This window comes from Tympanuchus pallidicinctus, unplaced genomic scaffold (genome assembly GCF_026119805.1).
Source record: "Tympanuchus pallidicinctus isolate F22 unplaced genomic scaffold, pur_lepc_1.0 scaffold31, whole genome shotgun sequence".
NCBI classification, from domain to species: Eukaryota; Metazoa; Chordata; class Aves; order Galliformes; family Phasianidae; genus Tympanuchus; species Tympanuchus pallidicinctus.
The window spans coordinates 9,344,002-9,370,083 of NW_026294749.1; the positions used below are offsets into that span (position 1 = coordinate 9,344,002).

At 38.1% G+C, this 26,082-nt stretch overlaps 2 protein-coding genes across 4 annotated transcripts in view; one reads left to right on the plus strand and one right to left on the minus strand.

Moving 5' to 3' along the window:
• Positions 1 to 262: 262 nt before the first annotated feature.
• On the plus strand, positions 263 to 25,723 carry KDM1B (lysine demethylase 1B). Of its 2 annotated transcripts, XM_052697766.1 has the most exons (20): positions 263 to 359; positions 1,157 to 1,281; positions 3,110 to 3,199; positions 4,008 to 4,119; positions 5,160 to 5,276; positions 6,184 to 6,222; positions 7,303 to 7,507; positions 8,631 to 8,815; positions 9,717 to 9,893; positions 10,892 to 10,966; positions 12,260 to 12,397; positions 13,822 to 13,993; positions 15,040 to 15,167; positions 16,262 to 16,393; positions 16,707 to 16,781; positions 17,678 to 17,794; positions 18,756 to 18,881; positions 20,344 to 20,466; positions 22,091 to 22,243; positions 22,845 to 25,723. In XM_052697766.1, exons 1-20 carry the CDS (start codon positions 270 to 272, stop codon positions 22,926 to 22,928), a joined length of 2,463 nt encoding a protein of 820 aa, XP_052553726.1. In that variant the 5' UTR covers positions 263 to 269; the 3' UTR covers positions 22,929 to 25,723. The 2 variants fall into 2 exon arrangements, with proteins under 2 accessions (XP_052553726.1, XP_052553727.1); XM_052697767.1 differs by lacking the exons at positions 17,678 to 17,794; positions 18,756 to 18,881; positions 20,344 to 20,466; positions 22,091 to 22,243; positions 22,845 to 25,723 and adding an exon at positions 17,821 to 18,743.
• The window catches only part of DEK (DEK proto-oncogene), a 44,852-nt gene continuing 20,049 nt past the window's right edge, over positions 1,280 to 26,082 (minus strand). For both annotated transcript variants that reach the window (XM_052697820.1, XM_052697819.1), the window contains exon 11: positions 1,280 to 1,838. In XM_052697820.1, coding sequence (XP_052553780.1) covers positions 1,818 to 1,838 — 21 coding nt within the window. In that variant the 3' untranslated portion in view covers positions 1,280 to 1,817. The remainder of the gene's footprint in view (positions 1,839 to 26,082) is intronic.

A 26,082-nucleotide genomic window follows, 5' to 3' on the forward strand; every position in this document is an offset into this window, starting at 1 on the left:
CGTCAAGATGTACTCAAGGATCTAATCTTAACTCTGAATTTAGTTTAGAATAAGATCGTTGTTCATTTCCCCATCACGCCACCTTCATTTCCACCCTGAGTTACTGGGTGGGCTGAGCAGATTCTTGTCCATGTTTCTCTGACAGGAGAAGCAGTGTAAGTGAGGCTGTGCCGTCCAGGTGATTGGATAGCTCTGCAAATTCAACCAATTCTTATTTTTCTTTTTTCTTAACTGCTCCCTACCTTTTTCTTTACAGGTCTAATAATACAATGTCAGCTGGAAGGGTACGAACAAAGAAAAAGGCATGTTCTTCTGAGCAGTCTCCAGACAGCCTTCCTCTGAGGAGTTCTGGAAGACAGGTATTTATAACAATTTGACACTCTTGTATTTTTATTTTCTGTTAACACTTATAAAGAAGGTGTTTCACTGTGGATACTTCAGGGATGGAATGTTTTTGCAGGAAGAGGGAGAATCAGTTCTGTGAAGAAGTAGGCAAAGCTGCTTTTTTATCAACAGTATTCGGAAGAGACAAATGCTCTGTATAACTTGAAAATTCTTGATGTGTTAAAAATACAACCAGGGCTTTCTGTGCAGCTGAACCAGGCTGTCCAAGACCCAAATTAATGTGATACACAGCATCTCTGAAGCCCATAAGAGGTATTTGGTATACAGTTTTGTATCTGAAGTCCAAAAAAAATATTCCTCCAAACCAGCCCTAATATTTTGTTTGAGGTGCAGATAAGATCACAGCTAATTAACATCAGTAAGTACGTGAAGGAGAAATTTTTCTGAAGGTGGAATAAAAAGAATGCCTGAGGCTTGACTCATTAGCATGTGATGGAGCTCAAAATGCTATTTAAATCAGAGGCTTTGCTTATAATTTCTTCAATGGTATCAGTTAAGCTAAGGCAAGACATTTTTAGCTTTAAATGATATCTTCATCTTTACTGTTCTGTTTTTTTTTCTGGGGGAGAGATAGAAAAAATGACCCAATTTGACAGCTGCTTCATGCTGCAGCTATCTCACAGTGGCTTCAGAAAGTTTGGTTTGTGTTCTTTATTCAATGCCATGCCACAGGATGCAAAACTGCCTGTATGCCTCTGTTAGAAAACACATCTGTGTCGTTTCTGGTCAGATTTCAGCTATTCTTTATTAGGTGAAGAAGAAAGCAGCCGAGGCAACAGATGATGATGATGATGCATCAGAAAAGAAATACAGGAAATGTGAGAAAGCTGGATGCACTGCAACGTGTCCCGTTTGCTTTGCCAGCGCAGCCGAAAGGTTTGTTTATTTTTATTTGCATTTTTTCATGGGCTCTTCTAAGCTTGCTATTTGAAATTCTAACCACATTTTGAAAAACCCCTTCATTTCCAAGTGTAGAGGGAGAACTGAAGGACACTGATACCAGTCTTATGATGCCAGGAAAGTGTCACAGGTTGTTCAGTTTGTGGTTAAGGTTCTACCGCACAGGTTGCTAATTCTGATAGAGTGTATCTTCAGCTTAGTATAAGCCTATTGATGTTATTAATGGTGTCCTCTGGAACACGCCTTGTTTCTGTGAAACCAAGAGCATCTGAGTGTAACCTGAGGAAGCTAAACTTGCTTTCAAGATGGAAAATGAAACCGCCATTTACTGCCGAAATTCTTGATCACTTTGTTGTTGGAATGTTTTGCAGTCCGAGGTGAGACTCTGAGCTTGACATTTTAGGACTTGGGAGACAATCGGACTTCTTTGAACTCCTTGTTCTCAAGTTGTTTGTGGCTTTCAGTGTGCTAATGCCAGCCCTTTTGCATTCTGACCCTGGAGATGCATCTCGTCAGTACTGTGTGTTCAGTATCTATAAAAAGAAACATATCAGACCTCATTATGCAGTAGGCAGACTGTAATTATATGGCATTGTTCCCTCTCTCGTTAATTGGGCAAACTTTCCTCATTTTATTTATTCTCCAGTGATATAAAATACTCCAGTGCCTCATTTACTTACCTATGAGAATTCTTCTTTGTTAGCTGCAGTTAAATGTTGTCACAGAAAAGCCAAGTTTTTCAGCAGTTGTGTAAGAGACTTTTAGGGGAAAGGAGTACCTGAGAAATCAGTTTTAGTGATGTTATATATATTTTTTGAAACAACAGATGTTGCATAATCTTTTTTTTTTTAATATTATTTTAATGTTGTGATAGATTCTATATTTTACATACAGATATATATATATATTTCCACCAGAATACATACTTTCAACATGATTATTTGAGATGAGATGATTTCACCACTGTCTATTTCAATTAGTACCTTAGGTCACTGCTTTTTACCTTATACATTCATCTTGACTCATTTCACTGAGTTTAATGAGAGTTTTCTAAGCGAAGAGTGATTGCTTTGCATAATGAATATAACCTTTGCTAATGGGCACTTATTTCCATGAGTAATAAAGAATAGAAGTCCAGAATGTGTAGGGGTTTCCTTAAGGTTTTCCTTCTTTGGGATAAAATTGCAGCTAACTTGGTCATATTAAAAAAAAATGTGGTGATCAGATTTGCGTATATGGTTGTGTCAGCTGTTCTGGGGACTAGATCTTGTGATGAGCTGTGAATCCATTCATCACTCGTACAAGAAAAATACTCATCAAGATGACCCCCTCCCACTGCTGCACCAGTACCAGAACAGAATGAAAAAAAGGACAAGAAATGCTAAGTTCCTACAGAGAGTTCCTTACACATTTGGAAAATGCTTTGTCTGTCACAATAGGCATTATAAAAACAACTCTATTTTTTGTTCAGAAAGTGTCTACTTAAAGGGTGCTAAAGCAGGGCTCAGTGGACCATTGTTGGAGAGAGGTTGCTGGAAGCCAAGCCAGCTATAGAACTGCTTATTGTGCACACTTTGCCTCCTTTGCATCTGGTGTTGCTTCGTTTGGGAACTGGAAGTGTCTGAGACAATTGAAACGATCTTCTCCTTATTGTGATTGGAATAACTGCAGTGCCTTGTGTAAGACAGCCTTCATGAACATAACATAATGTGCTGGCTTGTCCCGAATATTTGGTTCACATTCTAGAATGTGCTATTGTTAATAGGGTTTTTGAGATGTACCATAAAGTATTTCTGCATTTCAGATGTGCAAAAAATGGGTATACGTCCAGATGGTATCATCTTTCCTGTGGAGAGCACTTCTGCAATGAATGTTTTGACCACTACTACCGAAGGTAGATTTGCCAATTAACATTGTGCCTTTTCAGTACTTACTAAAATTTGACAGACGATACGAGTGAAGAGACCTCATATACTTGTGAATAATACGAGGGTTCATCCTCTGTGCTTGCTTTATTTGAAGTGATGCTTAGATATTGGTGTTAAAACTGCAGGTGTTGTATGGACTAATCATCAGCATAAATGTGTAGCGTGAGCAAAACCAGTTACTTTATACCTAGGCTGTTCTACAGGTACAGTTATTCTAAAGCTTTCCTCTCTTTTAAAACAAAAGCAGAGAATTTTAAAAGATGGGAGTGCATTTAAGTAGTTCCAAGTACATCCGTTTTCCCTTAGGCAGCAGATTCACTTCAAATGTGAGCTCAGGAGAGAGAACTTGGGTCAGAATAAGACCAAAGCCAGCAAGTAGATTTTGCTTTCATTTCAATGACTGGTGAAGACTCAGGTCAGGGTCAGAGAGTACTTTGGGCTCCAGGCTCCTTTCTGTTTTTGTGGGAATTTAGTCCATCTCTGCTAAGATTTCTGAGTGCTTATGAACTCAGCAGCACCTGTAACTCAGTCCCCATTTTAACTTCTTGGAAGTATGCCCAATACCAAGAGGATATAGTGGCCAGGATGCTCGTTATTGCTATCATAAGAACCACAACTTGCTTTGTTTTTAATAGGAAAAATACAGGACTCTCTTCAGCCTTATTTCTCTGTCCTTACATAAAAGGTTTAATTTTAGAATAACCACTGTTGCTTAAAACAAACTAGATCATTCCATTTCCTAACCACTTGCCTTTTTTTTCTCTTTCTTTCTAGTCATAAAGATGGTTATGAGAAATACACAGCCTGGAAAAGGATTTGGACAAGTAATGGGAAAAGTGAGCCCAGCCCAAAAGCCTTCATGGCTGATCAGCAGCTCCCTTATTGGGTAAGATGGACAGCGATTTGTGGAATATGGTGTATTTCAATGTGATGTTTATTTGTGAAGGCATACAGTTTTGAACAGATGTTTAAATTAACTCCCCTGACCTGTCTTTTCCATCTCCTTTCTTGAACTGAAAAACTTTCTGATATTGTATGATCAGGCAGCAGGCCAGCTGAGTTTTTACAGGGGCTAAAGAAAAGCTCAAGATCAATTCTGATCAGCTTCTCCATTGTTGGACACCTTCTCCAAGTCTCACAGAGAACAACTTTCTGTTGCTTTTTGTTGAAGTAGCAGCTAAGATGTATAATATTCAGATAGAGTAAGACTTAGTGGGGAAAATGGGACATACCAGCTATAGCAAACTGTGAGTGTAAAAGACTTGCAAAACATTGATTTCTGTATTTCCACGCTGAAGGGAGTAGAAGAGAAAGAGAGATGGAAATGGAATAAAGTTTGAAAAAAACATATCACAGAATTTCAACCCCCCTGCTGTGTGCAGGGTCACCAATCAGCAGCCCAGGCTGCCCAGAGCCACATCCAGCCTGGCCTTGAATGCCTCCAGGGATGGGGCATCCACAGCCTCCTTGGGCAACCTGTTCCAGTGCCTCACCACCCTCTGAGTGAAAAACTTCCTCCTAATATCTAACCTAAACCTCTCCTATCTCAGTTTAAGACCATTCCCCCTAACCCTATCACTACCCATCCTTGTAAACAGTTGTTCTCCCTCCTGTTTATACACTCCTTTCAAATTGAAGTAGTGCGTGATACACTTTTCACAGCAATGCTTGCAAAAGCCACTGCAGTAGTAATGGCTGTTGAATCAATTTTGGATTAGGTTCTGTGGTGAAATTCAGTCTTTTAGGAAATCAGTGCAAGACTTAGTATACAAAGTGTCTTACACCCGAACATTATATGAGAATGAATTTAACAACTGCACTTAAGAATTTTCTCACATCTGCCTTCTTTCAGTTGGTTATCGAGGCTTCATTAACCTTATCTATGATCAGTAACAAGTAAAAACATGTTTGTTTTTTGACTTGTAGGTGCAGTGTACAAAGCCAGAGTGTGGTAAATGGCGTCAGCTGACAAAGGAAATCCAGCTGACACCGCAAATAGCAAAAACCTACAGATGTGGTATGAAACTAAACAATTCCACCAAGGTAACACAGAAGACTTTTGCTCATATGGAAACTAGTAACAAGCAGATTTTTGTTGTTTGCAGACATTATTTACTTCTTACTTTGCTGCTTAATGTTTCTAATTTAAAAACAGTTGCTTGATGGCCTGTGGAGTTGCACAGTGAAAGGCCCACAAGCTGCTTGGCCTTTTCTGTATCCTGAGTGAAAATACCAAGAAAGAAGAATTTGAAATACTTTCTGTCTGTAGTCAGTTATAAAATCACTCATTCTGAAGCTATGAAAAGATTATCAGAACATACGAAATAGACATGCATCACAGTATTTGTTTTAGTTTGTCAAGCCATGCTCATTATGGAGGAAAATGTTTGAAAAGTTCAGTGAGCTTTTGGTAACTTCTAGCAAGTTTTATCATGGGAAATTTTCAGCTTTGGCACAAAGATAACTCTTGAAAAAGAGTCCTTTTAATGCCGCAGAGTCTTTTTTGTGAAAAACACGACAGTTCATCTTGGAACCTTGTGATGTTGAAATAAATCTAGGAATTTTGGTTTTATAGTCTGGACTGGAAGAGTCTCTCTGAAAAATGTAGAATCTTCCCAGATTTTTTTTTTGCCCTTCCAATTTGTTGTAGTGTTCCACTCCATTTTGTGGAATAAGACACATATTCTAATGTCTGATCGGTGGAGACTGCTTAATTCAACAAATGAGAAACATTTTCTGGTATATTTTGTATTTTTTCGGTGTGTTGTGTTTTTAACTATATATTTCTCTGTTATTTACTTCTACTAATACAAATGTCGTGCCACAGAAAGCTAACATGAATGCATTATTTGGTTTAGGGAAACATGCCATAGCCAAATTGCTTAGTTTTATATTTAATTTTTGTTGTAGAGTGTAAGAATAGCTCTGATTCAATTGGCTTTTCTTTCAGACGGAGGGCTCAGACCAATGTTCCATGCCTGAGGACTTGGTGAGTAGCAGCTGTTCCTCCTCATTTGTTCAGAATACAAAAACAACCCCAAAGCATGGCATACGTCTTTCCTTTTCTTGGACTTTTGGCTAATTGTAGCAGTATTGATGCATTTTGCAAAGGACACTATTTGCAACAGAGCCTAGGACCTTCTACTTTCTCATCTTTTTTCCTCTCTTCCCTCACTATACCAGTTAGATTTCAGGTGGTTCTTGCTGTCTTTGAGCTGTGGCCAGTGATACAAGGCTCACTCCTAATTCTCATTTTTGATTAGGCAAACCAGCATTCAGCTGCCAGTTTTCAAATAAAAATTCCCATCTCCAAATTCCCCTCTCTTCAAGGTGGTTTCCATCTTTAGTTAAGCCTTGTCTCCTCTTTCTGAAAAGTGCATAGGAAAGCCAAAACATGTTTTCTCTCTCCTCTACCTCCTAATATGAATGATACGTGATGCATGTTGGTGTTGCAATCGTTTTATGATCACATAACCTCACATTTCAGATTGAGTATGATATGATAAGCCAGCGTTGGCAAGCGTACCTGAGGTACCTCTGTCCCAGGAAACGTGCATAATAATTGTTGACTGCTGTGGAAGCTTGGACATTTTGTTTCCTTAATGCATGTTTACTTTGTAAAACGAGGCTGAGTCAGTAGCATTTCTTAGGGTTTTAGAAGGTCTTTGATGGGGATAGCAGAATTTATATTAAATCAGTCAGTTAGTTCAGACTTCTAAGTTCAGATTTCTGGTTGCACGAGCAACTGTAAATGTTTTATCAAGGGCCTGGTAAGGCACAGGTGCATTGTCGTGGCATGTCTCATCTGTTTGTTTTCCACATAGGTGTGGACTTGATGAAATTTCAGCTCAGTTTCTGAGGTTTAATACTGCTAGTTTTCTGTGTCAGGCTGAGGATGGGGAAAGAGGGAGAGAAAATGTCTTTAAGACTTGCAAATCTGAGATTGGTACTAATAGCGCTTTTTGGTGTCAGTTCTGGAGGGAGGGGGGAATTGGTTCATTTTACAACGTTTTCAAAGTACTGACATGTTCTCTTCTCCCCTCTTTCCTTCACTTCTCCGCTTGGCCAGAGAGTGGCTGAAGTTTCAGACCATTGGTGGTACTCCATGCTCATACTCCCTCCTTTGCTGAAAGACAGTGTGGCAGCTCCCTTTCTAGCTGCATATTATCCAGACTGCGTGGGCATGAGTCCATCCTGTACCAGCACTAATCGTTTACCTGGTGAATCCAACCTTGTGAAGTTAGAGCACTTAAAGAGCGTGCCTAATTTGACTGGTAAGGGCCATCTGCAGGGCTCTGTTCCTTAAGTAGGTGTGATGACTGTTGTCTTACAACTGAGGTTATAAGGCACACAACGCTCCTGACTCAGAAACACCAGTTCTGTTCTCAGCACTAATACACACCCTCTGTGTGACTGCCTCTCTACTTCTTTGTCGTAATTTACTCATTTGTAAGATAAAGGTAATGCATTGCTTTAAGGTGTAAGCACAGACCTCATAGGCTTTTTGATTACTACCTGCCATTAGGTAACAGAAATGGAAGTTAACATTCCGGTATTAAAAGATCATTTGTTTTCTTAAGGAAATTAAGGTTTGTAATAACAACATTTAATTCTGCTAGTTTTGATGTTGAGGATGTTTGAGGCTTTGCAGAAAAGGATTAGATTTCTTACGGCACATGGATTTTGTTTAGGTTACTTTTTGCTAACAGTAGCTCTGAGACTGACAATCTGGGAGCGAGATCTGCAAAATAGGTTCAGTATGAAAGAAGGTAATTCAGGATTCCCGTATCATCCTTACTGATATACCTCAGTACTGGCTCAGAGAGAGTACTTTGAGGGAAGTTCTGCTTTTGTGTTATCCTTGCAGGATTTGTTCTCCTTAGGTGCTGAAAATCAATCCGCTCATCTATTCAGCAGATATTTACCTGCTTTATAAACAGGAAACCAACTTCATTATACAGAGCTGCTAGTGCTGCATGTGGAAGATGATTACTTTTAGTCCCAGCTCTGGGTAGAGCTGGGAGCTGAAAATGAAAGCAGTTCAGAGGACTCTGTGAGCCTGTACAGCAGTGCTAGGCTTTAGACTTGAATTTAGATCCTGTTCCATGTTGGACCAGTCATGGCATCTGAGGGCATGTGCTGCTTCTCTGACAAAACTCAAACTCTTAGGCCCAAGGCACTATCAGAGGTGGTGCAACAAGAATTAGTACTACACAGCCTGGAGTGTAGAAGAAGGGAAAGCCGTATGAAATGAGATAATTCTAAAAGTGGCTAGAGGTTGGGGTGCTTCCTGGCTTCTTTATCTGTGCCAGATCAATGAATTGTCTTAAAGGGAAAAGGATAAGTAGATAAAACAGAATATGACTATTTCTTTTGTGTGTGTGTGTCTTTATTCAGTTCCAGGAATGAACAAATATTTCCAGCCTTTTTACCAGCCCAACGAATGTGGGAAAGCACTTTGTGTAAGGCCAGATGTCATGGAACTAGATGAGCTCTATGAGTTCCCAGAATATTCACGAGATCCTACTATGTATTTGGCCTTGAGAAACCTGATTTTGGCTCTGTGGTACACAAACTGCAAGGTAACTGCTAAAAGTTAATTTGTTTGTTTGCAAATAACTGCTGTTATGGGATAAGGATGTTTTAAGTGGGAGGAGGCAAAGGAATTGGACTCTATTTCTATTAGAGCCTTATGAACCAGAAAAAATTGTTTCTATCCTTTTGAAAATTCTTGCCAAGATTGGATTTCCACTCCACCATTAGTTGTAATGCCTGGGACCTTTTTTTATGGTAAAATGCTAAAGTTTTAAAAGCATTAAACCTTCACTAAATCTGCTCAGCTATTTACTGTCAAAAGTGATGTTGGGACATTTCTAAACAGTTGTTTGTGTGTGCTTGACAGTATTTTTTTTCTCGTATGAATGTTGGACAAGGAAATGACTGCCTTTCTCCTTTCGTTTATTCTACAATGTTACCCTTCAATGAAATTGCTTCTATTCCTATTTAATATAAACGAAATCAAGAGACAACTAGAATTGCACATACTGAAGCTTTCAGACAGACCCTGATATCTGCATTATAATTGTGAAGTTTTTGGATATTCATCAAAAGCTTTTATTCTGAATGCCATTTTAAAATGAATTTTAATGGAATGTAACCATGAGCACTGCCACCTGCAGTCAGGGATGGATTTCAGTACATGGAGTTTGCAAGAACATCTTTTACATTTATGCTTTTATTCCAAGTTCATTTAGCTTTTTATTTAAAGGAAACTGAGAAGAGAGAAATTATTACCTTACTCTTTAAGGCTGACTGGCAAGAAACTTCCACAAAAATTGCTTTTAAAATATTCTCAGGCACCTCTATGATTCACGATTAACCTTTATCATGTGGTTTACAATGCAAATACGTTGCAAACACGTGAAAGTATCGGATATTGAACTACCAATACTGCTTTTTTTCCCCCTTTTTTCTCTTCTACAGGAGGCCCTTACCCCTCAAAAATGTGTCCATCATATAATTGTTCGAGGGCTTGTGCGTATTCGCTGTGTACAGGAAATGGCGAGGATACTGTATTTTATGACAAGGAAAGGGCTAATTAATACAGGGATTTTATCAGTCAGTACTGACCAGTATCTTCTTCCTAAAGAATACCACAATGTAAGTAGCTGTAACAATCCCTGTGTTATCACTACTGTAAAATGACATGGAAATTTTTTTTCTGCTCGTTAGCTCTAACTCCAGTAAGTTGTGTCGGAATCACTTCTAAAAGCAAACATATTTCACACAGTCCTCATGGAATCATAGAATCGCTCAGGAAGACCTTAAAGATCATCGAGTCCAACCACAACCTAACCATCCTACCCTACTCTAACAACCCTCTGCTAAATCAGGTCCCTGAGCATAACAACCAAATGGCTTTTAAACACATCCAGGGATGGTGACTCAACCACCTCCCTGGGCAGCCTATTGCAGTGCTTAACAACCCTTGCTGTAAAGAAGTGTTTCCTGATACCCAACCTAACTATCCTGATATCCATCCTAACCTCATCTACCTGTAGTGCTCACTGAAACAGCAGAGATGGGAGTTTTGCCAGCCAGGTTTCTATTCCCACATATCTGTGGAATCCAACCCAGTGGATTTGAACTTTCTGTACACTTTTCAGATGGGTGGGAACTGTGGGGGAAAAACATGCAGTATGCTTAGGTTCTTCTTGTGCCTTAATCCTGGACTACACCTCTGCTTCCAGAGGTGAAGAAACTCATATTAAGTTCTGGTTTGCAAGAGCTATGATTGAAGGGTATATATTTATGACTAGCAATTTTCATGACAGAATGCAGAAACTTACATAATGAATGCATTCTGTAATAGAAACTTCGTAGAAAAAAGTTGATTTCTGTGTGGAGAGTGTATTTGCATGTGTTCTCAGTTTATCAAAAAGCTTTTATTGATGGCCCCAATTTGTGATTGGAATTGTTACAAGTTAAGTGTGTTATTTGTCTGAGAACTGTTCCAGTTAAAAGAAATTGAGACATCTGCAATTCAAATTGCATTTCTGAAATCTAAGGGTACTTCAACTTTAGCAAGAATACATTTGCAGCTATCATTTATATTTTAGTTCTTAACTACTTCTATGTATTTGAACGTTATTTTATAGAAATCTGTCATTATTGTTGGGGCTGGTGCAGCAGGATTAGCAGCAGCCCGACAGCTACACAACTTTGGGATTAAGGTAAGAAACTTTAGAGTACCTTACTTGAAAAAACAAGAGATTTTCTCTGCTTTGGAAGTGTTCTTCCTCAAAATAAAGAAATAACCTTGTTCTTAGAAACATCTAAGCATGGAGCATCCCAATTAATTGGCAGAATTTGGGGTTTTATTGAGTAAATTTTCTGCTAAAAACAGAATTTATCTTCATCTAAATTTTAACAAGGCAAGCAGTGTGTATTGTAGGCAGACTTGAGTAGGGAGGATAAAGGAAGTCAGGGACATTTGTGTATAAATAATCCAACTGTAGATGGCAATTGTTGTTTAAAGGAGATTTTCTCTCTGTTTTGCACTTTAGTGTACCTATTTGTTTATTAAACAGGCAAATCACACATATTTCCCTTCTCCTCCGCTTACTATTACCAGTATGATCCCAATATAGTAACAGAACTTTACATATCAGAGAATAGCAATATTCTTTACAAATTAGATGTTTGCAGTGCTGATGTTTAAGGAAATGAATGGGCACGTTGCTTTCCTTTTTTTTTTTAATAAGTGAAACCCCAGCTCCTACTGCTCCATAAACTCTTTCTTTTTCTGCTGAATAGCAAATTGTAGTGCAGCCTTATTGTCCATCAAGATCTTTTGGAAGCTCTCCTGCAGTAAAATATGGAATCATTGACTAGCAGGACAATTTTTTTAATGCATGAAGTATCTTGTCAATTTTTTAAATACATATATGTGCTTTTTTTTCCTATTGCATTCTGCTGTTTTGGAGAGAGTTTGTCCAAAAAGAATTGAGATAAAAATAAAAGCAAATAAAAATAAATATATTTAGTTAGACAAAGTATCCATCCAGTCCAGCATCCTGAGTCAGGATGCTGAAAGAAGTATGTATGAATGAATTAAACATGAGCTGTGAGCACATGAAAATGAGCTATTCTTGGAATACCCTTGAAATAAACTTCTCCAAAAGCATTATAGATGTCCCTAGGTGGATGTTGCACACAGATCATTGTTTGCAGCATGCCTTCAACTCTAATTTTGAGATTCCCAGCATGTCTTTATTGTTTTTAAAAATATTTTGAAGTTTTCCACTGGGATTGTTTCTTGAAGTATCAGTTGTTGTACATGCGTACATATCCCAAAGGGTAACCTTTAAATAACAATTTAAATGTTTAAATAACTTATATCAAGAAATGAAAATAAGGCATTAAGGTTGTTAGCCTTGTTGGTTTGCTTCTGTTTTTGCTTTGTTTTCCCCTTTGCTCTGGAGCTGGCCATGTCTCACCATGCACTGAACTGCACTGTGTCGTAGGTCATCGTCTTAGAAGCTAAGGACAGAATTGGTGGCCGAGTGTGGGACGATAAGACGTTCCCAGGCGTCACTGTTGGGAGAGGTGCACAAATCGTCAACGGATGCGTCAACAACCCAATGGCACTAATGTGTGAGCAAGTGGGTTCTCTGCTGTGGTCATGCGTTATCGTGACAGAACTGTTGTTAGAAGCTGGGTGTGGGTGGCTGGGTAAGGGCGGGAGTCTCTTTTCACGGCATGATTAAAACACTGTTCTGCGTTTTGAGGAAACCCTGTGCTGCTGTCCTATCTTTGGTGACAGATGGGGACAGAGAAAGGCTGCAGAATGGTTTCACGCACATTATGTAAAGAAAAACAAGGCAGCTTCGCTTCAAAACTGGAAGAAACTCCTTTTTTTGCCCTTTTCTAGAGATAAAAATATAAGAGGCACCTGGCAGACTGCTGATTCTAGTACAGACAAAACTTTAGAGCTGAGAAAGACATCACTGTGGTAGGCTATTGCTATGCTGTTGTAATACAGAGCTTGGTTACAGACTTGCCTTTGCTTGGCCTCTGCATTTCTAGTTTGATTCTGAACAAGCAATACTTAATATGTTTAACAGATACTTTTCCAAACATAAGACAGCTTAATTTTTTTGGGCAGGAAGCAGAATTTCCCCCAGTGGAACTTGAATGTGGAGTTTATTCAGAGAGGCATGTAAATCCAGCCCACGCTGTTTTAACTGTTTAGTGTTCTGTAGTGTCATGAAGAATAAAAATGATGGGGTTTATTATTAATTTTTTTTTAAAAACACTTCAGTTATGAGGTGAAGAGCAATGGCTTTTGAATACATGTTGGGTACTCGCCTTATGTGGTTATGTGATGTCATATTTCATGCAGAGTTTAGCTCTGTCTTGAGATCTGCAGTGGGGAGCAGCATCTTAGAGATATGCAAGGAGATGAGAAAAACACTGGAGTGCACTTAAGTAACAAGGCTCTAGGGAGAATCTCCAGACTGACTGTGTAGAATATAATGAATTCTTTGCTATGAGTTGGATGAGCAGAGAAAGATATGAGGTTTAATTCAAAACCATTTCTTTCATTGCTTGCCTGATAATGAAGCTGGCAGCAACTGGCAAAATGCATCCTGTCGATGCCTGCAGGGAACTGTTAGGCCATCAGGCATCAGAAAGCTGCTGAAAAGAACTAATTTCAGTGGCAATTAGAAAATAAAGTGAAGGAAAAATGAAAGAAACTCGTTCATTATGTTTGATACCAGATACATCTCTGTGCTACCCCATGACTTGACAGGAAAGTTGGAGATGAGGTTTCAAGGAATCTCCGATAAAGAAAATAATGGAAGAGTGGGGAAAAACAGTTTGTGGACAACTAAGAGATGGAAGGGCTCTTGGTATTCCAGAGCACAAGAGTCTCAGTTAATATGACTTGTTATTTAAGACCATGGATGTTTTTTCATTGACATCATTTAAATCTGAGGGATACACCTTTCTTTAAATAACCTTAAGCTGCTAGGCACTGCAGTTTTTCCATACTTATAAAGCAATAAAATGTCTTCTTCTTAAGCTTGGCATTAAAATGCACAAACTGGGGGAGAAATGTGACTTGATCCAGGAAGGTGGAAGGATAACAGATCCCACTATTGATAAACGTATGGACTTTCATTTCAATGCCATCCTAGATGTTGTCTCTGAGTGGAGAAAAGATAAAACCCAGCATCAAGATGTTCCTCTTGGTGGTAAGTGGGAGATGTATTTAAAAGTGAATATGTTGGCTGTGCTCATAACTGTCAGAATTTAGAATTTCATATTAAAATGCCTTTTAGATCAGACATTTTTATGTCTAGGTATGGCTGCATACCTAACCTTTAATACAGCAGTGATAACCCAGCTCTATTGAGGACAATTGACTACTTGTACACTCACAGACCAAAAAGTCCTTTGTAACTTCTAAGGAGGATGAATTTGAAGGCTTTTATAAATACTGCATTACTTCTGGTGTAGTATCTTGTTTTAATGGTGTAGCTTTTTGCAGTATAACTACTGGCAGTTGCAGCTCAAACGCTCAAACACCTGCTGAAGCAGGCGGCAGCGAGCTGCAACTCCTATTCTTTATGACTAATCTGTTTAAAAAACAGCCTAATCAAAGTCTTTCAACGGCAAGAATGGTCCCATCCCTGCTGGTAATGCCTCCCACTTACAGCATGCAAGCACATTCAACAACAAATAAACTTGCTCAGAAATAGGTGTGTCCCAAATCTTTACATTGTGGGATGAATAAGACAGAAGTAGTAGCTTTGTGCTCTTCAGTGAACTCCGGATCAAATTCCTCATCTCTTCTTGTTTTGTTTTTAAAAAAAGAATAAAAAAAACTAAACAGGATTTATTTGCAAGGATTCTGTTATCCTAAAGTGTTGGTTTTTTTCCCCTTGAAATATCTTCAACTGTATATTAATGACAGTGAAGCGATTAATGTCTCTCCTGTCTCAACTGATTATCCCAACTATGCTGTTGCACTTAGTAGTTTTTAAATATATTTTTTAATATCTTCCAGAAGCTATGTACATTTTCTTTACGAAGAAAAAAATATTTTACATAAACCTATGTTTAAGCAACAAAGTTGTATTTTATCATCAGAAAGATCTTGTGGTTTTTCTATGAGAAGAAAAACATCCTAGTACAAACAAGCCCGAAAATCTTGAGATCTAGAGAAGAGAATACTGAAATGCAGGAGGACTTCTAGTGAGTTGTGATATATCCTTATCTGAAACATGTTCTTTCACAGAGAAAATACAGGAGATCTATAAAGCCTTTATTCGGGAGTCTGGTATCCAGTTCAGCGAACTGGAAGAAAAAGTACTACAGTTCCATCTCAGTAATTTGGAGTATGCCTGTGGCAGCAATCTCTCTCAGGTGAGTTTTGACAGCTGTGTTTTGACATGGTTCAGCTCTGTGGAAAACAGTGTTGCAAGTGACATTGAGAAGCCTTCTGATCCCCCACGTGGCCTCAATCAGCTGTCCCTAAGTTACTCCTATATCCCTAACTTGGTCTTCAAAAGCACTGTGACATAAATTCCAGCACCTCTGTAGGTAATCTAATGGGAGTTCACGACACACTTGCAGTGAAATCCTCTTTACTTTCAGAAGCTGCAGGGGAATAGTGCATTTTGCTGAGATTCTGGGTGGTAGGATTCACAGAGTAACTCTTTCTCAGACATTGGTGTGTGACTTCTGCTTCTCAGATGTGTTTAAAAAAACTGAGGCACTTCTCTGCCTTGCTAGGTATCTTGAGAATAAAAGCATTTAACTCCTAAAATGTTCCAACACCGTGACAGTGGGCCCCAGTTCACCACTCCTAGGTATTCTGTTGACTGTGTGATATGGTTTGAATGCAACTGCAGTGATAGGAATTGTCATTTCAATAGCAATTTGAGAACTGCTTCACTGCCAGGTGGTGACTGCCAAGAGCAAATATTACTATTGTACTGTGAGTCTGTTGGGGAGAGAATGTCAGTGAAAGCAAACATGAAATAACCTGTGAAGATAGAGACAAATTCTGTTTGTTTTGTTTTGTTTTGTTTTTAACATCTCCTTTTCCCCCTCACACTGGGAAATAGTTCATTTTTATTCCAAGTCTTAGGGCTATAAAATATGACTTTTTTTGCTGGAGAGAAAACTGAAGTAAGTACACTGCAATCATTGCAATTCACCTCATTTTTTGGTACAACTTATCTTTTTTTTTCCTACCTCAAGCAGAGCTAAAAACTACTTGCTGGACACAAAGCCATTTTATGACTTAATCCAGCAATTATAAGCCACTTAGGGGCCTTGGGAAAATAAGCAGTTTATTTTTGTTAACAATGCCATATGTTCTCATGTACTTTTCTTTTTTTTTTTCCTTTTGCCAAAGCTGTGGAAGAAATTGGGTGGTTTTTAACTTACAGGACTTTTGTTAGAACCCATGTCACCTTACCAGTAGAGACAGCTGGGTTATGTTCTGTCCACAGGTATCTGCACGCTCATGGGACCATAATGAGTTTTTTGCTCAGTTTGCTGGAGATCACACTCTTCTAACTGTGGGATATTCCACTATCATTGATAAGTTGGCTGAAGGGCTGGACATCCGGTTAAATTTCCCAGTAAGTCTGGAAAATATTGATGCAATGCCTGTCTTGCTTTATTTTGACATACCCAATCATATATTTGAGCGGGTTTTTTGACCAGGCAAATGTGCAGCTGCAATCATTCCAACTTATGTCTAAGAAGAGAGAGGGCAAGTTCAGAATTTCTTTTGTTAACCTTCTGACTGATCAGAAATTAAATTGTTGATGTTGCCATCAGCATTGAGTAATTCTATTTATATGAAATCTGTGATACTGAAAACACAGCTGCTGTTATGTCTGCATCCTAGGTGTGCAGTCTAAACTATTATACACATTTGTATTTCAATAGGTACAGAGTATTGACTATTCTGGTGAAGAAGTACAGGTCACTACTGCAGATGGAACTGTGTGGAGAACACAAAAGGTACCCAGTATGCTTTCAGTTTATGGATTTTGGATACATAACAACAGCATTTTCCACAGTCCATGTGCTTTTGTTTGTTTGTTTGTTTTTTCCCCTTCCACAGAAGACTATTTACTCCAATTTCTCACACTTGTAAGAAAACTCATACATTCCAATGATCTGTATTTGGGTGTCCTGGAATCCATTTTTCATTGAACATGCTTGAGTTCTGAGCGCTACTTGATTTAAAGAACCAAGGACTATAAAGATAGAACTAAAAATATGAAGCACATAGATTTTTATCTGGTCTCTGGAGTAATGGTTTCCTTGGTACCCTTCCCTACTCAGCCTTACCCCTTTTTTACATGTAAATCTGCCTTTTAAAATGTTTTCCTTTGGGATGCAGGACTCAACAACTTCTTATCTCTCAGTCACCCTTACTTCCTACATCTTCATTTGCTTTGTACTGGAAAAACTATGTTTTAGGTATCACTTTAAAAATGATACCTGTTCTTATCAAAAGAGGATTGACATCACTAATGTTACTGAGCCCTTTTTTAAGGGAGGGAATCCGTCAAGGAAAAAAAACACCCTTTCCCCTTTCAAAAAGAATTTTTTGTTAATCTGATGGTCTGCCTGCCTACAGTTCATGAGAGATTAAAACTGTGTGGCATGGTTTGCCACTCACACAAGCAATTCAACAATTTGCGACTTAAAAGCCAGCCAAGTGAGAGACCTGTTCTTAGCTCAATGTAATGAATGTGTTCCCCATTAATGTGCAGTAGAATCAGACTCTAATGTTAAGGTATCTGGTGAGTATTATACATGGATAATCCAAGACACTTTAGAGGATTCTATCAATCTTAAGGACAGCGTTCAGCTTTTGCTGCAATTGTGGCTGTAATTGTTTCTCTCAGGTATTGGTGACGGTTCCACTGGCCCTTCTCCAGAAAAATGCCATTCAGTTCAATCCTCCGCTGTCAGAAAAAAAAATCAAAGCTATTAATAGTTTGGGAGCAGGAGTCATTGAGAAGGTAAGCAAATTCAGATCATATTTCAGGTCCTTTTCATGGAAATAGTCGCAGCTTTGGCCCTGTTGCTTTTATGGAGCATTTCTCAGGGTTTGCTTACGCATTTGGTTTTACTTGGATCCTCTGGCCAAAAATCTTCTGTGAGGTGCCTGCTGTTTGTGATTTTGGAGAAGGGGCTGGGGAAGGAAGCGCAGAAAAAACACTTTGCTGAGCTGCTTACTTTTTTCTATTTCTATACTATTAGTGAAATTCAATGGAAATAATTGTATTCATTTCTTTTTCAACCATCACAATGTAAATTATTACAAAGCCAGCAGAGCTCACGTGTATTTCTTAAAATTCCCATCTCAATGTGGTTTCTAAAGAAACTGTTACAGAATCACTTCACAGCTTCAACTTTTTTGTGCCTGAGTTTGAGCAAACCTTCATACTCATCTTAGATAATCCAAAGTTCTCATAATACTCTTAGCCCTGGTCTATTTTGACCTAGGAAATACATGAACTATTTTGGAAGAATACCAAAGGCTGTGTATTTGACCAGCTTGTAAGATCCTTTAACTCTTCCTAGCGGAAAAAGGGAGCTGCTCCTGAAAAGATCCCTTGTAAGATCTGCGCTTAGATTAAAACAGAAATGAAAGTAATGCCAACAGTGATCCTATAGCAGTGTGGAAATTTAAAGGCAAGATTCACTGATCCTCATCTGTTATAGGGAATTTCTGAGTTCTGCATTAGCCTTGTAAAAACTCTGCCAAATTTGAGCATTTTCCATAGTGAATTTCATGGTGAATTTAATTCCCTTTATTTTCTATTTCTTAGACTTCAGCTTACACATTATTTTTTGAAACTCCCTCAGAAAACTGTGTTGAAAATTGAGTAAGAAAAGGGAAAAATGATTAGATGAACAGTTATGAGTTTTGTGGTGTGCTATGAAATTATTTGATTCCATCTCTCTCTCTCTTCCTAGATTGCACTGCAGTTTCCTTATAGATTTTGGGATAGTAAAATTCAAGGTGCTGATTTTTTTGGTCATGTTCCACCCAATTCCAGCCAACGTGGACTGTTCAGTGTTTTCTATGACATGGATCCAGAGGTAACATACTCCATCTGTATTTTCTGCTGGCCCTTCAGAAATTCGGTTTGGAATCTAAACGCAGTCATTACCGAACAGTGAAAGCTTCCTTCCCCTCCAACCCCCCCCTTTTTTTCCTCTTTCCTTTTGAATTAAGTGGAATCACTTTTATTTATCAAGAAAAAGCTGATTGATACTTCTTTGTACTAAACAGCAATATTTTCCCAGGCCTGGGTGCAAAATAATACATAAGTATGTTAATACTTTTAGTATCAAAGCTATTCTGAAAACAAGTGTGTAAGACCTGGCACAGATGAACAAAGATGGAAAAGCCTTTCTGTCACTTCAAGTTTAGGACTTCTAATTCCTTACTTCAATCAGCTAAGAAGGACAATGTTGGCTTATTAATACTTACTGGCTTGCACTGGCCCAAGTGACTTTATGAAGTTGCAGAAGACAAGCAGTAGGTTCTGTGTGAATGTGAGGTCTGCAGGGTCAGCCTCAAAACCAGTTCAAACCAATGGACTGGCATTCTGTTTCCCTTCCCTGGCAGTTGCAAGCAGACACGCTACACATTTAACCTACTTCTTCATGCTTTAACAAGTGCTGCTTACTACCTGACTAGCAGTTCTTCTGGACCTTCCTGGCTTACTGTGAAAAGAAACTATCCTGTCAATATTGTGCTGTCATCAAAATATCAACACCTGTGTATGACTTTCCATGTAGCCTTTCTTGTCCTCTCCTTAATTCTTAGGAGCTCATTCTATATGAGATTCAGCATGCTGATGCTTTCCAGAAACACTCATGCAATTATTAAGTTGCTTGACAGCTATTCTCTGATAGCTATCAAGTTTAATAACAGAATTTATTGTATAGATAAAAGAGGGAGAGTTCATGAAAGGATTTGAGAATCTGTCTGGTATTCCATGGTTACAGATTAATCTTTGAAACTACCGAATCACAGCACATTTCCTGAAGTGAAAGGAATCGTCATGAGAACTGAGCTTTCATTTCTTGGGCCAAAATCAGCTGCTAAGAACTCAGCATTGGCTCTAATCCAAAACACGTCTAGCTAGTATTTAAATAGCTCATCTCTTTTACCATCTTTTGAAACCGGAGTAGAGTTGATGCGAAGTTTTGGCACTGGAGTTTGAGAGGTCTGGCTCAAAGGTCAAATGTTTGGGTGTAGTCTTCCAATAGGTATACAGCGAGTTTTCAGTTAATTCTGTGAGTTGTGAGAGGGGCTGACTGTCCCTATACAAGTTTCTGTTAACAAGATTTCCAGTTACTAACATCCTCTGATCTTAAACACTGAAAAATAGGAAGCCTTCATTCTAAAGAATCAGAGCTGATTTTGTCTAGAACAAAAATTATTCTGGAGCTGAAAAATATCTTTGTCTTATTAATTAAAATTTAAATTAGTAGTTAGTAATTAAACTGAAAATTTAGAAGTGATGTTCTATACTATGATTTTGTTTTCTAGGGCAAACAAAGCATTTTAATGTCAGTGGTCACTGGAGATGCTGTGACAACCATTAAGAATTTAGATGACAAACAAGTACTGCAACAGTGTATGACTGTACTTAGAGAGCTGTTTAAGGAGCAGGTAAGAAAAACCTCTTCTCTTAACAGATGTGAATGAATGTGCCAACAGAAATAAAGCTTCTGATTGCATTACTTCTTGATGTACAGGAAAACATTTGATATTTTTGACTATTTTTCTGTGTGTTTGAGGAAAAGCTTCTTTTGAGCTATGGTAAAAATCAAATTCAGATGCTGTGTAGGGGAGAAATTATTCTTCTAGTAAGAAACAGCCCTTTCAGAGATGCCCTATGGTAAAGGTACAAGCAACATGAACAGTCAAGGGTCCTAAATCCTGACTGTAAAGAAACAAGAGGTAAAAATTCCTTTGCTTACCCCATCCAGATACCAGCTTATCAGGACAAACACTAACGGGAGAATCAGACAAATGTGGGGCAAGCAGATGGCTGTCATTGAACGTTATTTTCACTCCTCTTAACAAAATCTGTAATATTTTACAGCTAAATCATTTGTAGCAGTTACATCTCAAGGAATGCTCAGCGTTAACGTTCATGGATGTTGGGACTAATGGTCTTGGAAAAATTTTGGCAGCTGAAAGCCAAGATGTTTTCCTAGAAAACATACTTTTGGTAGCAGCTTTACAGTTACCAGAATTGCAGGCAATGTAAGTCCACATACCTGCTATTTTCACCTCATCAGAACATACAAAGGTCTTCAGTTTGGTGCTGGTTTAATCTAGAAGGACGACTGCCATGTCTTTGTCCCCATGGCTTAACACAGTTGTGAATTTTAGCCATCTCTTGACAGCACTGCAGGACTTTCAAGGACAAGGTAGCTTTGCGTGCCATACCAAAACCTCCTTCTGGGATGCCTGTGCAACCTGTCACATGTATCTCCTTGGCTAGCAATTGTTTTGCTTGCTTGAACATTAGTTTGTGGGGGTGACCTGAATGGAATTGTCTATTTGTTGATAGCAAAAGCTGTGCAGAGGCAATCAGTGGTGTTTCTGTCTGCTTGTCACAAGAGCCTTAAGAGTAAGACACAGCTGTAGCTAAGTGAGCCTTCAGAGAGTTATTCAGGCTCTTTCTAGTAGAATGGAGTGGAACTTACACACTGCAATGTGACAAAAAATACACTGTACTACAATCACAGCTTAATTACAGACTTTCTTTTTGTTTCTCCCTAAATGTGGCTTTCAAACCAGCTCATTTTCTGATTTTAGACAAGTCAATTTATTTCTTCACTGGAACAAAATCATCTGCAAAACGGAAATTATATTTTGAGATTTAAACTAGAATTCACAAACTATTACGTCTTACTGAGATGCAAGGAGCTTACACTGCACACACAAACATGCTGAATTATGTTGATGCTGGTGTTTTATCTGTTTGCAAGATTACGTGTTACTGTGACATGGGAACTCTTTGTTTTACCTCTGTATTTCTAGGTTTTGATACAGTATCCACATTTTTTGCATTCAAAACAGAGGAACTGTAATGTTTCAAACATCAGGCAACTCTAGCAAACAGATTATCTTCAGTGCTTAGGGCTGTAATAAGTAAAACTGGGATTTAATTCAGGAGTTTAATCTATAGTAAAATAATACTGCATACTCCCTAAGGATTATGGAAAGCTACATAAACGTGAGCTCTTCTTTGCAGCATATAAGTTTCACTCTAATCATACAGGAGGTTCCTGACCCAGTGAAGTTTTTTGTTACTCGATGGAGCAAAGACCCTTGGCTCCAGATGGCATATAGTTTTGTAAGAACAGGAGGCAGCGGCGAAGCTTATGACATTATAGCTGAAGACATCCAAGGAACAATTTTTTTTGCTGGTGAGGTAAGTATCTTTGCTGCTGTTGATTTAAGGTTACTGGGGAACTATTTATGAAAGACTGTCCTTTGCCAGCCAACAGTTACTAACTTAGAGGTAGCATGAAAGTATATTGTTACACAAATATACTACTGTTTCTTCATTTTGACACACAGCTCTCTTTATTCCTATTGGGAGTAGGTAGTTCACTATGTATCTCAGGCTGGGAGTGAGCTGCATAACCAGGAAGAGCAGACTATGAAAAGAACATACTCTCCACTTGTATTTTTAGTCAAATTATCTTTCTGTTACTGGGTAGCATAACAGATGTATGCTGCTGATGGTGCTGATGGGTTCATTCTACCTTGAAATAGTACTCAAATGTCTCTCTATAGTGCTTACAGCAGAACAGACAACTAACGTTGCCAGTTGACTTGCTTTGCCAGCTTCTGATGTTGTCAAAAATCATCAATCTTTCCTCTAAAATTCTTTCAACTAAGCTTTCCATAGCCTTTCAAAATGTTGGCACACGCCTATGTAAAAAATAACTGATCTGAACTTTTCATTTTAAATCTGTTTCAGTAGCTCTAGAAACAATTAATTAATTTGTTTGTTTTTTTAAATACAGGCCACAAACAGGCACTTTCCTCAGACTGTTACAGGAGCTTACCTGAGCGGGGTTCGAGAAGCCAGCAAAATAGCAGCATTTTAACTATGAACTTTTTTGTGCTTATAGATATGTTTTAAATTGTTTTCTGTGGGTAAAACTATCTTCAAGTTTCCTATCTGCTGCCTTTTTGCCAAGTGGTACTTCAATAGTATATGGTACCTGAAGATAAAATCTTCATCTTCCTTTTCCTACTCTTTTTGTTTCCCCTTTTAAGCCCTAATGATACGTATTGTGTGTTTGGTTTTTTTTTTCTTTTCATCTAAAATATCACTAGCAAGGGTGCCATTGGAGTCTCTGGCCACAGCTTAACTAATGGAACTTTTGTTGCGAGTCCTTTTCTGTGTGGCTTAAGTCATGATATTGTAGATCTTCATTTCAGAAGGTCATATTAAAGAAAGATGAAGTTAACATACAGCATTAAAAATGCTGGCAGTTAGTAAAGGGAGAATGGGAGTTTTCCACTAACTGTGCTTCTCAGGTTGATTATGCTCAGAGGAGTTCAAACTTGCTCCCAAAAGCCTGAATAACCCAGACAAACTCTAGAATTACTGTAGGAAGGCACTCAGCTGTCACCGTTTCTACTTGCAATCGATGATCTCTTCTACAGTATTTCTCATATTCTTAGCCTCCACCACCCAGGCTTTGGAATATCAAGTTTGTTCCTTTAAATCAGACTGCTGGAACAGTTTACAGTGCAATCATAGGTTATTGTAGCTAATAAAAACTTGAAAGTAAAGATTAACTTTTACATTACCTTAAAAACAACTTTGAAATGTTTTCCCTGTTACTTAATTCAGAGAAATCCTTGTTACAGTAGGGTAAGTTTAGATTTGCTTAGTGCTTCAGATCATGTAGAAAAAGGACAGCTTGAGAACACTCTAAGATTATTTTGGAAACAAAACTCCAAATTCATTTGGGCTGAGGAACTAACTACTGCTATGAGTGCACACTGCGGGGGAAGAAAAGAACTGCAAGTTCCCAACAGCTCATTCAGCTTTCATATTTTAAAAATCAGTGAAGATGAATGAGGAAAAATATTAACTTTAACTTTATGAAGGGCTGAAACAAGGTAGCATGCACTTTGACTTGAAGTTTTTTCTTTTTCTTTTGTTATTAAAGTATTATGAAAAACAACTTGTGGGAGTTATCCAGTAAGGGCTAAGCATCTAGCTAATAGTTTTTCCACGAGACGGGGAAGACAAAGTATTTCTTAGTAGAAATCAGGCACAATCAGGATACCTGTTGTAATACTGTTCCACTAAAATGGTATTCGTGGGAAACAAAAATTAAAACCAACTTTTAGTTCTGTTCTGCCATACCTTCCGCGTAACTTTACTGCCTCGTGTTTTCTGGAAGGATAGCAAGCACTTATTCTTCTTCCCCCTTCTTGTAATATTTTGATCTCTTCATGTAAGAGTGACACAGCAAGCTCTTTCAGCTTTTAACAGTGCTTATTTCCATACAGCTGTATCACTAGAAACAACAAAAGCAACGTTAAGAAAAATGCTACTGAATAAATGCAATTCTTTTTAAATACCTAATAACTTGTTCTTAGAGTAGCAATGATATTGTTAAATATCTTTATTTAATCTCTAATTTACGAGGTGAAGATGTTTATATAACTGATGTTTTTCAGATATATATTGTTCTGCTTCTTAAGGCTGAATTATGCGGATTAATAGGAAAAGTGTAACTGTTCATAAGTTTTTCTCTACATAAAGGCTAGTATGTACAGTTTTGAAAGTAATTCCAAATATTAAATTGTAATTCAAAGGCTATAAGAAGCAAGACAAAATCCTTTGATGAAAGATAATCAAACATCAGATTTTGCTTTTGGTAATTATTTGCACTTTGTTAACTCCACACATTGCAGGCTCACTTACAGCTTAAGCAGGAAAGATTGGGAGCTGTACGTATTTGAGTTCCAAGTTTCTTTCCTCGCTTATCATGTATGAGGTGGTGGAACCACCATCCCTGTAAGCGTTCAAGAAAAGGGCAGATGTGGCACAGAAAGATGCTGTTAAGTGGGCATGGGTGATGGGATCTTGGTGATCTTTTCCAACCTTACTGATCCTATGATTCTAAACAAGCTTAATGCTATGAGCTCGAAACATTAATTCAATTCAATGGCTGCTTCTGCTGACCGTGGTCAAAACTTGTCAGCTTCATAACAAATCACTTATTCAACAAAAACCTGCCTAGAAAGAGGAACACAGCTTCATTTCTACAGTTGAAAAGTTTGCATGAACATGCTTATTTCAGGCATGTGCTTCCATGCTGATAATTTGTTCTTGGGGTTTTAAATCTATCTCTAAGTTGGCAGGTAGATAAATGATACGCTAGAGAATAGAGGAGGACATGAACCAATGCTATCACAGTTGGCTTTAGCTGCTGCACACTTCTTATAGCATTAACATAAGAAATGATAAATTTATCAGTAACTATTAATTATTTGTATCTTATTTTTGTGCTAAGGCACTTAAGTGGTGTTGCGCTGCACTTAAGTTTGAGGAGTAAATAAAAATAAGTATGTTCCACTTTACCTTATGTTCATTTAAAATATATAAGAACATCAGGCTGGTTCTGAGGCTTCATTCTTAATGTTCCCCCAGTTTTCTTTTTCAAATGCTCATGTCAAATTTTATTCCAAGCATGTATGTGTTTTTATTTCTGTGTTTAATTTATTCCCTGCAAATAAAGAACTAGGGAATGTTTTATTTGAGCAGATTTGTTTAAATGTTATCAAACATATTTGAATGCAGAGCATGATCTGTTACACTTCAATTCTTCTGTGTGACTATGTTATGGCAGCAGAATAAAACTGGAAAGTATCCTCAGGGCAGTTGTGTTATTTCTTCCTTGAATTTTCATTACCATTCTTCAAGACCCCAGCACCTGTAATTTCATTCTAACACTGAGAATCTTTGAAGCAGAAAAAAATACCAATGCTACTTCTAAAACCAGGTACTATGAAGCAGTAGATTGCACCACTGCCCCCAATTCCCAGTCAATAAAATAGCTGGTGTTACAAATTTGTTTTTTCTCATTTTAGTTCTAAAACATTAGCCTGTAATTTAGTTTATAAATGAGAGTGAAGTAAGTAGTAAGTTTAAGCTGTCCAGTGAACAAGCTCAGGAAGAAAGGCATGGTGAATGTGCTACCAGTGCTATCCCACAGAATATGTGAGAGGCCAGGT